At 39.5% G+C, this 12,484-nt stretch overlaps 1 protein-coding gene across 1 annotated transcript in view; it reads left to right on the top strand.

Moving 5' to 3' along the window:
• The window catches only part of LOC126435139 (neuronal acetylcholine receptor subunit alpha-7-like), a 615,709-nt gene that overhangs the window by 527,885 nt on the left and 75,340 nt on the right, over positions 1–12,484 (top strand). Inside the window, exon 2 of the mRNA XM_050090462.1 lies at positions 8,279–8,433. Within this exon, the coding sequence (XP_049946419.1) occupies positions 8,279–8,433 (155 nt within the window). The remainder of the gene's footprint in view (positions 1–8,278; positions 8,434–12,484) is intronic.

Raw genomic sequence — 12,484 nt, 5'->3', positions numbered from 1 at the left:
CAATCTACCTCCAGGAATGTGCCCAGTAGTATCTGAAATTACTTCCTCTGGATCTGCGCAACCCACACTGCTACCGTCTGACCGCATAACGTCAGCTCTAACCTCATACACGCTGTAATCTACGTGCTTTTCTACCGATCGTGTCCGGCTATCACGAAAACTCTCGTAATCTTTCTCCTCAATACTTTCGCAATGTTCATACTGGAGTTCTGCGTCGGATGGGTCAGCTACTTCTACCACTATAACTTTCGGTAAAGTCTGCCGGTTAGGGCCAGAACTTTCTATCACTTCACAAACACTACCTTCCTGCGGGACGAGACGCGGCAAATCCTGCCCGCGCTCCCCATAAACACTTCTCCCATACAGGCCCCTATAATCTCTTAGTTCTTCGTATAAGCGACCGAACTGCCTTAACCAGACCTCATCCATCTCCGCATCCCCTCGCTCGATGACGGACGTATTACCCGACATCTGATCTTCTCTCAACAATTGCGAATCATTCTTAAACTCAATCTCCATTTCCACTGTGGGTGTTACAGCTGCCACTTTATAATCGATTTCCGGAACACTACTTAAATTCTTCTCACTGACAATGAACGTATTTTCTACTGCCGTGTCTACAGCTGATCTACTACTTGTGGGCGCACTCCTTTCTCCTAACACTGGCACACTCTCCCACCGTCGAATATTCCATACGGAATTTTCGTAACGACGACACCTGGGTTTTCTCCTGTTATTGGGCCTCCAAAATTTCTCCACGCCTGGTCGGCCCCTCACCGGCGCGGCTAATGGTTTCCCTGTCTCGTCCCAGAAGATACGCTTCCCGGATACTGCTGAGGCGGCTGATCACACCCTCTGGCGTTATTACTATTCTGTGAAGCCCGTATCACGTTAGTATGATACTGGTTTCCGTTATTCCCGTTATTATTTGCATTGTACCGATTGTTATTACGGTCCGAACCATTATTGTTATTGCTGCCATGGTTGCGGTATGCACTATTCCCATGGTTATCGTTGTTGTGGTTGCTGTGGTACCCGTTGTTGTTACCACGGCCTCTACCACTGTCGCGATTATTGCTCCAATTGTCCTCGTCCTCCACTCTTTCCAGGAAATCATCGACTGTCCTGTAATTGCTTCCTACGTAGCGTTTTGTATCATCTGGAAGCTTCTTGTAGAGTTTCCAGACTATTTCGTATTCCGTGCGGCGATCACGCAAATATTCCAACTTGCGGATCCAGCCCTCACAAAACTCCTTCATCGAACCGCGCGAAATCGCATCGAAAGGCCACGATACGACAAATTCGCGCCAGACACTTTGCTGTTTTTGCTCTGACCAGTATTCAGCCAGAAACAAATTTTTAAACTCGTCAAAAGTCAGGTTCGTAATGTTGAGGTTTAAGCCCCAACGCTTGGCATCACCAGCCAACACATCAATAACCGCATTAATTTTCCTCTCATTAGTCCATGATCTGGGTACAACTCTTTCACAATTTTTAATGAAATCCGTCGCGTGTATACCGCCTTTTTTCAAGTGGTCGAACCGCTCCTCTTTAGTCAACAATTCCGAACTATGTGCACAGATTGGTACATAGCTCTGTTTTTCGCCAAGTTTCGTTTCTAATTCCGAAACTCTCGTAATTACTTGGCAAGTGGTTGTCGCAAGTGTTTCTACTTCCCTTTTTTTTTTTCGCAGGTATTAGCCTGCTTCATCACTTTAGCGTCAACCTCGGACACTAAAGCCTTTAAAGTTTCCACCTTCTGTTGATCATCTTTTTTCACTAATTGAATTTGTTCCGTCACCTTATTCTCGATGATTGGAGCAACTGCTTCTCCTACACTTTTCTCGATTCTATTAATTTCGGAATTAAAACGAGTATTTATGCTCGCAATTTCCGCCTGAACGCTTACCATTTCCTGTTTAAGATTACCGATTTCGGTATTAATTACAACAATATCTTCTTTCATTTTATCAACTTTAGTGTTAACAACTCCAACATTGTTGTTAACAACATTAATAGCTTTGTTCTGATTGTCTAGCTTCCATTCAAGTTTTTCAGCCTGAGCTTCTTGCTTGGCAGCCTGAGCTTTAATTTCTGCCGATTGACTCTTGATTCCATTACTCAAAACATTCAATAAATCAGTTAAATTCCCGGAAACTACCGGCTTGACTTCCGTAGCGGCTTCCTCTTTAATTGTCCCCCCCTATTCGTCATCAAGGGGTTCAGATTTGATTTTCACTTCCGATTCCGAAACATTTTCTAAAGTTTGGAATTCCATTTCTGCTCTTTGTTGCGTTTCGGCGGTCGCGTCTTTCATACTAGCCGCCTGCCCCTGAACAATGGGTACCGCAGTGCGCCTTTCCCACTGTTCGACCGATTGTTCCGTCTTCAAGTCTACCAAATTTTGGTAATTGTTGCCTTCACTCATTTTAATAATTTTCAATATAAATGCCAAATCTCAAATCCAATTAGGATTCCTCCCACTACTTAATCTCGCTGACGAAACTACCTGTTCGTAACTAATACTTTGTTACGACATTTGCACCATACAAAATTTGTGTCCAAAACAACCTCAAATCTGAAGATTGTCCTGTCACCAGGTCGACACGTGTAACCTCCCCCTCACTTATCGACCTTAATGACAGTGAAAAATTAAACCGCGTGTACCTAATGGAAATTTGGGAAAAGCAATCGTCACCGAAGTTAATCTGTCGGTAAAGAGGGAGGAAAGGGTTACATCTAAATGAAAGGAAAAATGCAAATGAAACTGGTGGAAATTAATTTTGAAAAGGGGTAAAGTTAATAAAGAAAGTAAATGTGCAGCCGTTACGTTAACAATTAACTAGCGGTAATTAGATATTTGAGATTTGGGGGAAATTACGGTCGCCAGTCTATGGGCAATTACTATAGTAACTGAAAAAGAAAGGTTATTACACATATAATTAGCACCAGAAGCATGGCAACTGAAGGTTGACACATGTAGTGTGAAAACTGAAAGTTTGTCAGAAGTTACACTCTGACTTAATTTAGCAAAAGAATTAATAAAACCGGAAAATCGAAAGTTAATTTAGTGACTGAAGTTAATAGTGAGCTTTCTTTCTGAAGCACATCGAAATTCAGTAAAATACGGTTAGTCTTGGACTGCCTCAACAATCATTTCAAAGCTACTTGAATCTACGCAATTTAGAAATAAGAGATTTAACTTTGAACTTGAATTAAATGATTCTAAACAATTAACAATAGTAAAATTTAGTACATACCAAGCTGAGCTGGAGTCACAGGTAAGCTAAAATATGCAAACAAAACTCGCACTCTTAATTTGTGCTTGTGTAATCTAAATATTGTAGCCAGCTATGAATACCTTAACTGAACTTTGAAATTAAAGCAGTGAAATCGAATGCTTTTACTTTAATGCTGGCGTTTGAATTTCTACGACACTCGATTTCATTCCGGAAAAGGAAGGGACCCTGCTTGGTAATGCAATTGGGACAATGAGCAACAAATGTTCATGCTAAGTTGCTGTAATTATAGTTACGAAAATGGAACAGTTTGAAAAGCTGAGGTCTGCCATACAGTTCTAAAACTTTACGTGCTTCCAGTCTTCCTTGTTGGTTGATTGAAGGTTTGAAGCCGTCGATCGAGGAGGTGGCGACAGTCACTCATTGTCGGCCGTCGCTGTTGCAGAAGCTGGATGTTGGCGCGCCTTCTTCTCGACACGGTCACCAGGTGAAACGGGCTCTTGATGTGCGCCAACTAATGCTTCCCGTCCGCGACACCGTGTCAGAAACTATCATAGGAAGTCGAGCGCAATTACATGCTACCCAACTCCGAAAGCGCGGCAACTCGCGGGAGCGTCACACAACACACCTGCTCCACTGCACCACCCCAGCCAGACTCCTCTCCGCTCAGCCCGCGCTCCACGCGGCAGAGTTAACACTACCAAAGATCATAAACACTTTCGTTCTCCACACGATCTATCGATGTATTCGTTCGATAGCACAGTTTTCCCTAGGCCAGACCCAGCGTATAAATACAAATAATATTAACAAAACAAACCAATTATATATCGACATAAATGCATATATATACAAATAGTAAAACAATTACAATATACAAAGACACAGAAACGTTATATCTTCAGGTAACAAAATAAGGAAAAAAATTTGCAGTGCAATACCCCATACCCTACCTGGCCTGATAACAAAACTAAACATGAACAAAATTAACATACTCTGGTGGCCATTCTACTCGCTACAGAGAATTGCAACTCTAATTGTTTATATGCCCATTAATGGTGTGTATGTATACGAAGTTACAGAGAGATTTGACTATGGCTCTTGCGTTCTTCACTATTTTAGTGAGGCAGATTAGTGTCTTTCACTTATCGATGGTGATTCTGCTTGCCACAGACCGAAATGAGTTCTACACGATCTTTCCCCAGTTGCTTAAGATGGACTTAGACCTTCTGCATTAGGGTAATAATAAAGAGATAAAAGCCTGGGCATGCACATGGTTCGTTGAACATTAGTCCACTCTTTATTAGGTCTTCGTCCTGTGACTAGCAGTTCGCCACACAGGAGACAGATTTTTGAGGCGCTCTTCCTGAGGTGTACATTTTATCAAACTACATATAAATGGTAAACATACACTCCATCGTAACAAAACCATATTGCAAGCCTTCTTGAAAATCTTACCACTTGACGTCTTTCCCCAGATTAGATTAGATTAGATTAGATTTACTTTCATTCTAATTGATCCGTAGTGAGGAGGTCCTCCAGGATGTAGAACATGTCAAAGAAAAAACAACAATACATGACAAATATTTACAACTCAAGCAAATAAGCTAATGTACCATTCCACAGGTCCCAAGTGGCATGGTCGTCATTTTTAATGAACGCTATATGAAAGAATCATTTTACAAATACTAATGCACTGAATTTAAAATAAAAAAAGTTTTTTATTTATTTATATGGTAATAAACATGTAATACAACTACTAGAGACTTATTTACAATGAACATATTACTGCACTGAACTGGTGCAGAAGTTATATAATATATCTGTTGGTTCTACTGAGAAATTCATCAATTGAGTAGAAGGAGTTGGCCACCAATAAATTCTTTAGGCTTCTGTTAAACTGAATTTCATTGGTTGTCAAACTTTTTATGGCTGCTGGCAGGTTATTGAAAATGTGTGTTCCTGAATGGTGCACACCTTTTTGTACAAGACTAAGTGACTTTAAATCCTTGTGAAGATTATTCTTATTTCTAGTATTGATTTCATGAATTGAGCTGTTGGTTTGAAAAAGTGATGTATTTTTAATGACAAATTTCATCAAGGAATAAATATATTGGGAAGCAGTAGTTAGTATCCCTAGTTCTCTAAACAGGCGTCTGCAGGATGCTCTTGCGTTCATACCACATATAACTCTTGCTGCACGTTTTTGTGCCCGGAAAACTTTAGCTTGGCTTGATGAATTGCCCCAAAAAATAATCCCATATGACATTATGGAATGAAAGTAAGCATAGTATGCCAGCTTTTTCATTTTTATATCCCCTGTGTCTGACACAATTCGCATTGCAAATAGAGATTTGTTAAGATGCTTCAGAAGTTCTGTGGTGTGCTCGTCCCAGTTGAATTTATTATCAAGCTGTAATCCCAAGAATTTAATACTGTCCACTTCTTCTATCTACTTGTCATTGTATGTTAGGCATATACTCGTGGGACACCCCTTGCAAGTTCTGGACTGCATGTAGTGTGTTTCTTCAAAGTTTAGTGACAGAGAATTGGCTAGGAACCAGTGATGAATGTCCACAAATATTTTATTAGCTGACCTTTCTAAGACTACACTTGATTTGCTATTTATTGCAATGTTTGTATCATCAGCAAACAAAACGAACTTTTCTTCTGGTAATGTTACTGATGAAAGGTCATTGATATACACAAGAAAAAGTAAGGACCCTAAAATGTAACCTTGTGGGACCCCACATGTAATTATTTCCCAGTTGGATGATGCCTGATAGCTTGATATATGTCTCTTTCCTAATAACATCCTTTGTTTCCTGCCAGAGATATAAGATTTGAACCATTTTGCAGCATTTCCTGTTACACTATAATATTCTAATTTACTTAAAAGGATATTGTGATTTACACAGTCAAATGCCTTTGACAGATCACAAAATACACCAGTTGCCTGCAGTTTTTTGTCTAATGAATTAAGTACATTTTCACTGTAAGTGTAGATAGTCTTCTCAAGATCAGAACACTTTAGAAATCCGAACTGTGAGTTTGACAGTACGTTATTTGAGATAAGATGGTTATAAAGCCGATTGTACATTACTTTTTCGAAAATTTTTAAGAATGCTGGCAAAAGTGAAACTGGACGGAAATTTGATGCTATTTCTCTATCTGCCTTCTTAAACAGTGGCTTAACTTCAGCATATTTCAACCATTCAGGAGATATTCCACTGATAAATGACTGGTTACACAGATAGCTTAATATGTTACTTAACTCAGAATCACATTCTAGATGTTTTTGATTTTAAAGATTTTATGATGGATATTATTTCTGCTGGGGTAGTGGGGTCGCATTCATATTATGTCTGCTCTGAGGTATTCCATAACAGCACCTACAGAACCTGACAACCCCATCTTGTCAGTAACAGTTATAAAATGTTTGTTAAAAAGTTCTGCAACACTACACACGTCTGTCACCAATGTATGATTTACTCATAATGCTATTTGTCCCTCTTTGTGTCTGGTTCTACCGGCCTCCTCCTTCACTATATCCCATATAGTCTTTATTTTGTTATCTGGTATGACTATCTTTTCCTTGTAATATATTTGCTTTGATGTCCATATTACAGTCTTTAATATTTTGCAGTATTTCTTGTAATGTGCTATAGCATATACATCGGAACTGTTTCGGATTCACAGATACAGTTTTCTTTTTGTTTTACAAGATACCCCTATTCCTCGAGTAATCCATGGCTTCTTTGTAGACTTTACTCTAACGTTGGTAAGTTTTGGGGGAAAACAGTGTTCGAGTAAGGTAAGCACTTTATTAGCAAAAGTGTTATATTTTTCATTCATGCCATGAGCACTGTGAACATCTGTCCAGTGAATGTCTCTGAGGAGTGTCCTAAGATAATCAATTTTGATTATTGATTACCCTCTTGAGCTCAGATTTAACAGATTTTATGCCCTCTTCAGTATTAACATTTAACAGAAGGAACTGCATGTCATGGTCTGAGAGGCCATTGACTATTGGTTTTGTAATATAATTTTGTTCATTGGACTTTTCTATAAAGATATTATCAATCGCTGTTTGTGAGCAATTGGCTACCCTAATGGGAAATTTTACAGTGGTAATTAAGTTGAATGATAGTGTTACTAACTCAAATAGGTTCTTATTGGGAGAGTCTTTAAGGAAATCCGCACTGAAATCACCAGAAACCACTATTTCTTTGTTTTTGGATGTTAAATGGGCCAGTACAGCTTCAAGGTGGTTTACGAACAGATTAAAGTTACCTGCAGGTGCTCGATATATACTTATTATTATGAAGGATTTTATGTGAAATTCTGCTTCTGTTGCACATGCTTCCATATGCTGTTCTAGGCAAAATTTATGAAATAGTAATGGAAAATGTCTCTTTGTCCACGTACTTTAACCTACAGAACACACCTTATGGCAGCAGTGTCCCATCCCGCAACCAATCTAAAATTGTCATATGTACTGACTAATATGGTCACAGGCTAATACTCACTGATATCAGGGGTACATGTACTGGTATGTTGAAAACGATATAGCAACGGAGCAACGTTCAGGCACGTGGTGTTCTCATGTATAAATTGATTACGTGGGTGAAAAGACAATCCCAGTAACACAACGCGTACCATAGCACAAAATTTATCGAGATTATGGCGCATGGAATACAAAACTAAGTAACTTTCTATCGTCATCAGGATACCTTCCATTCGGAAAGTGGATGAACTCAGCGACTGTATGTGACATAAATTATAGAGCGCAGCAGTCAGTAGTCCTTTTTACAGTTTATTATGCAAATCCAGATTTCGGCTGGTAGCTATTTTGTAATTCTAAATGCATGTAAGTTCCTGTTGTTCGGGCGTCAGTCACAGTTCTTCAAAGAACTGTGACTGACGGCCGAACAACAGGGACTTACATGCTTTGAGAATTACAAAATAGCTACTAAATATCTTTGTTTATTTCTGGTACTCCTCAAGGCCAGCCACTTGATGCATGATGTTGGTTGTTGCAGGACGAGAAAAATCAAATCCTCACAACGAATTGCTGGCTGACGCAGATCTGGACGGACCACCACCTCAAATGGAACGTGTCCGACTTCGCAGGCATCAAGGTGATACGTGTACCCTTCCAGCGCGTCTGGCGGCCGGACATCATTCTTTACAACAAGTGAGTATCAGCGGCCGTGCTCGAATTTTTGAAATCCTGCATTCGTAATACGGTGTCGCTGTTCTTAAATAAACGAAGCCAACGAGGAAACCGATCACTATGATTTGTTCCTAACTGAAGTGGGATGATCTCAAACAGTTTCAGTCATGCTCTGCAAAAAAAAAAAAAAAAAAGGATAGCGACATTTCATAATTATTGTTTAGTTTTAGCGTAGCTCAATCTCCTTCACACAACGTAGTAAAGTAAACGGGTTAGTCCTCTGAAAAAGCTTAAATCGTTTTGTCTTACTGAGTATCGATGCATTAAAGGAATACGGAGCGGTAACCTTTCCGCACCGGGGTTGAAGAACATGATTCGGAACTTCGAATTAATGGCGATTTGGGAATTGCTCCGGGGAGAGGCTGACGGCCAATGAGGCACAAATTGTTGAGGAAGTTACTGTTTCCATTGCTGAGAATGCTGGACGCAATGTGCGATCTTCAATCACTGCACGACCTTTGTTACGATAGTTGAACATTCCAACGTCCATCATTCAAAGAGTTCTGTGAACAATTGTGAAATTTTATCCCTGCATACTTCACATTACTCAACAATTTTTGCCACGTCACGCAGACATTCGAGTAGACGCGACTAGGAAATGCTACCCTCTCATGTGGAAATTAAGATGTATTTTTTTCACTGCTTTCTTCGTTATTTCTCTTCCTCTTGTACTTACAAACGTTTCCAAAAAGTTTCCTTGTCCTACGATCATTCGTTTCTCATAGGGTCCGTCTCAGGTAGCGAATGTGTAATTATAACCACTTAGTATAATAAGTAGTAGGAATAACATTGCTTTCCACAAGAGTACATATTTTATCTCACATATTACACTAACGTAACATATCAAAACACTGTGTTTTGTTCCTCTGTAACACATATATCTAATGCAGAAAGCTGGTTCCTTGAATCATGTTTCTATCCTCACCTGCCTCTTATGTTTAGTCTCACATTGTCGTCATGTAATGTGTCATCCTTATGTTTAATATCATTTGATCCTATGACACAAGTGTTGTTCATAATAGATATGTATTTCATCAGTCTAAAATTCGTAAAACTCCATTCTAAAAATTTATTTCTTTTACATTTACTGCACAACGCTTATCGCTGCTGCGTATTAACTGAGAGCCGGCCAGGGTGGCCGAGCGGTTCTAGGCGCTACAGTCTGGAAAAGCGCGACCGCTACGGTCGCAGGTTCGAATCCTGCCTCGGGCATGGTTGTGTGTGATGTCCATAGGTTAGTTAGGTTTAAGTAGTTCTAAGTTCTAGGCGACTGATGACCTTAGATCTTAAGTCCCATAGTGCTCAGAGCCATTTGAACCATATCTGATTACGACACTAAGAATTTTAAACGTCTTCACAGTATGCGAGTAAGTTAAACTACAGGTGTACAGTAGTTGTGACATGATTTTGGAGGTTACATGGTAGTGAAATAAGACGCAGTGCAGGAAACAAGACAGCAATAGATTTCTGTCACGATGTAACTTTTTAGTTAGTTTTCAGAATGATACAGGGTGTCCCACTCAAACCACCCTGATTTCAAGGACCCAGGAGAGAAAAACCACAGAAGATACGACAGTGAAAAATGCGCCGTATTGTAGTGCATCTCAAAGAATCTATATTTCCGCGTCAGAAGTGTCTAACGAAACTGTGAAATTAGTTCCAGAATAAGATTTTTACTCTGCAGTGGAGTGTGCAGATATGAGACTTCCTGGCGAAATAAAACTGTGTGCCGGACCGAGACTCGAACTCGGGACCTTTGCCTTTCGCGGGCTACTGCTCTACTACCTGAGCTACCCAGGCACGACTCAGGTCCCTTCCTCTCAGCTTCAATTCTGCCAGTACCTTGTCTCCTACCCTCCAAACTCTACAGGAACTCTTCTGCGAAACTTGAGTTACAATCTCATTCTGGAAACATCCCCCAAGTTTTGGCTAAGCCATGTCTCCGGAATATCCTTTCTTCCAGGAGTGCTAGTTCTGCATAGTTCGCAGAAGAGCTTCTCTGAAGTTTCGAAGGTAGGAGACGAGGTACTGGCGTAATTGAAGCTGTGAGGAGATGTCGTGAGTCGTGCTTGGGTAGCTCAGATGGTAGAGCTCTAGCCCGCAAAAGGCAAAGGTCCCGAGTTCGAGTCTCGGTCTGGCACACAGTTTTAATTTGTGAAATTGGTACTGCGGCAAAAATTCCGGCATTGAAAGACATCAATTGAAGACCACTGACTTCCATGTACCTTATCATCACTCATCAAATTATCAGTACCTATTAACTGACTATTATTAACTTCATCTCCCAATACTGCAACAGAAATCATCCCATCAAGCTCCTCTTTAAACAAAATATCATTAACATTGTCGTCATTAACATCATCATCATCATCATCATCATCATCATCATATGAGTCACATACATCTGCATGGATTTCAGCTACAACGTCAAATCTCTCTACTGCTACATCGTCATCATCATCTCAATCAGCTACTAAAGCATCAATATTTTTGGGTACAAGGTTATCATCTTGGCTTACTACTACATCAGACAAAACTGCGTCATCATCATTAACAAACAAACTAGCAAATATAATCATCATTATAACCATCCTTGGATACACACTTGTTGTTTAATAAATTTGTCATGAGTAAGCTTATAACTATTTTGCGTCTTCGTGTCATCATTACTCGTTTCTTTTAACATATAGTTCCAAAATTCCTAGTGCTTATTTACATTATTAGCTTGGTAGTTCCTATTGTTATCTATGTGATGTTGGAGGTGTGACTTGTGTCTGTTTCTCTTACTCTTAGCTTGGTTATGAGTTTTTCTCCTCACCTCAAACTGGCAGGCCCCCAATGAGGTGGTTAATTGTTTTCCTTTCTATACTGTCTGTTCTGATTTGAGTTGGCGTTTTGTCTGTAATTCTTGCTATTTTGACCACTGTTCCTGTTCCATAGTTATTTTGTCTGTTACTGTTATGATAATTTTGATTTTGAGAGAACCCAACACTCTGGTGTTGGTATTCTCCCCTACTTTGATTGTTTGAATCCGAATGCTTCAAAAATTTTTCAATGGAGTCATCTGGCCCATAAACTAGCCCCCACTGAACCTGGTTTGGTAGATGTCGTTTCAGTCCGTCGATCTGAATTAACTCGTCTAAAGGTATCTCTAGGTGCGTCAGTTTTCTTAGCTGTATTTCACAAAAACCACACATGCTTAATTTCCCTTCTCTGTATTTTCTGCCGTTCAAAAATTCAGCCTTTATCGTAGGTCCCGAGTTCGAGTCTCGGTCTGGCACACAGTTTTAATTTGTGAAATTAAAATTCCGGCATTGAAAGACAGTGTGAAGTCTTTGCATTGATATAAGAAATCTACAGGATGAAACTTGACATCTCCAGGGAAAGTTTTTAAAAATACATTGTTTCATTGGTTGGCAAACAGATTGTTGTTATTGTAACAATTAGCAACAAGGTTATTTTCTAAATTGTTTACTCTCAAGTTTACTCTTCGAAAGTGTTGGGTTACTGGCTCAATTTTTTCGTTTACGTGTTTAACCTCTTCTGCAACTAATATGGAGTTCAATTTCAGTTTCTCGTCCATATATTCACTTTCGGAAGTAATATATTCCTGCACAGCTGTAATTTCAGCTTTTCTGCTCTTGATCAACTCATCGATAACATTTGTTTCTGTGAATCTGACCCATTCCTCAACGACGACAATCCTGTCATTTATTACTTTTACTTCTGCGTCAGTGACTTGACTTAAGCAATCAATTTTGTTTCAATGCGGTCGACACGAATGTTAATGTCGACCAATTTCGTATTGGTTGTATCTAAATTCTGTTTGAAAGAGTTTAAAGTTTCATAGATTTTCTGAAAGTTACTATTCTTGTTCTGATTAACATTCTCTATGTTCTAATTAACATTCTTTCCTACTTTCTTGCTGTGGTTTAACAGTTTAGCATCCAACATGTGGGATAGGTCTTCTATTACATTTATAGGTTGGCCTGATTGTTCAAAGTCCTGCAAA

Source organism: Schistocerca serialis, chromosome 1 (genome assembly GCF_023864345.2).
Source record: "Schistocerca serialis cubense isolate TAMUIC-IGC-003099 chromosome 1, iqSchSeri2.2, whole genome shotgun sequence".
Lineage (NCBI taxonomy): Eukaryota > Metazoa > Arthropoda > Insecta > Orthoptera > Acrididae > Schistocerca > Schistocerca serialis.
The sequence above is the reverse complement of the archived record's forward strand: the minus strand, read 5'-3'. Positions and strand labels throughout refer to the sequence as shown.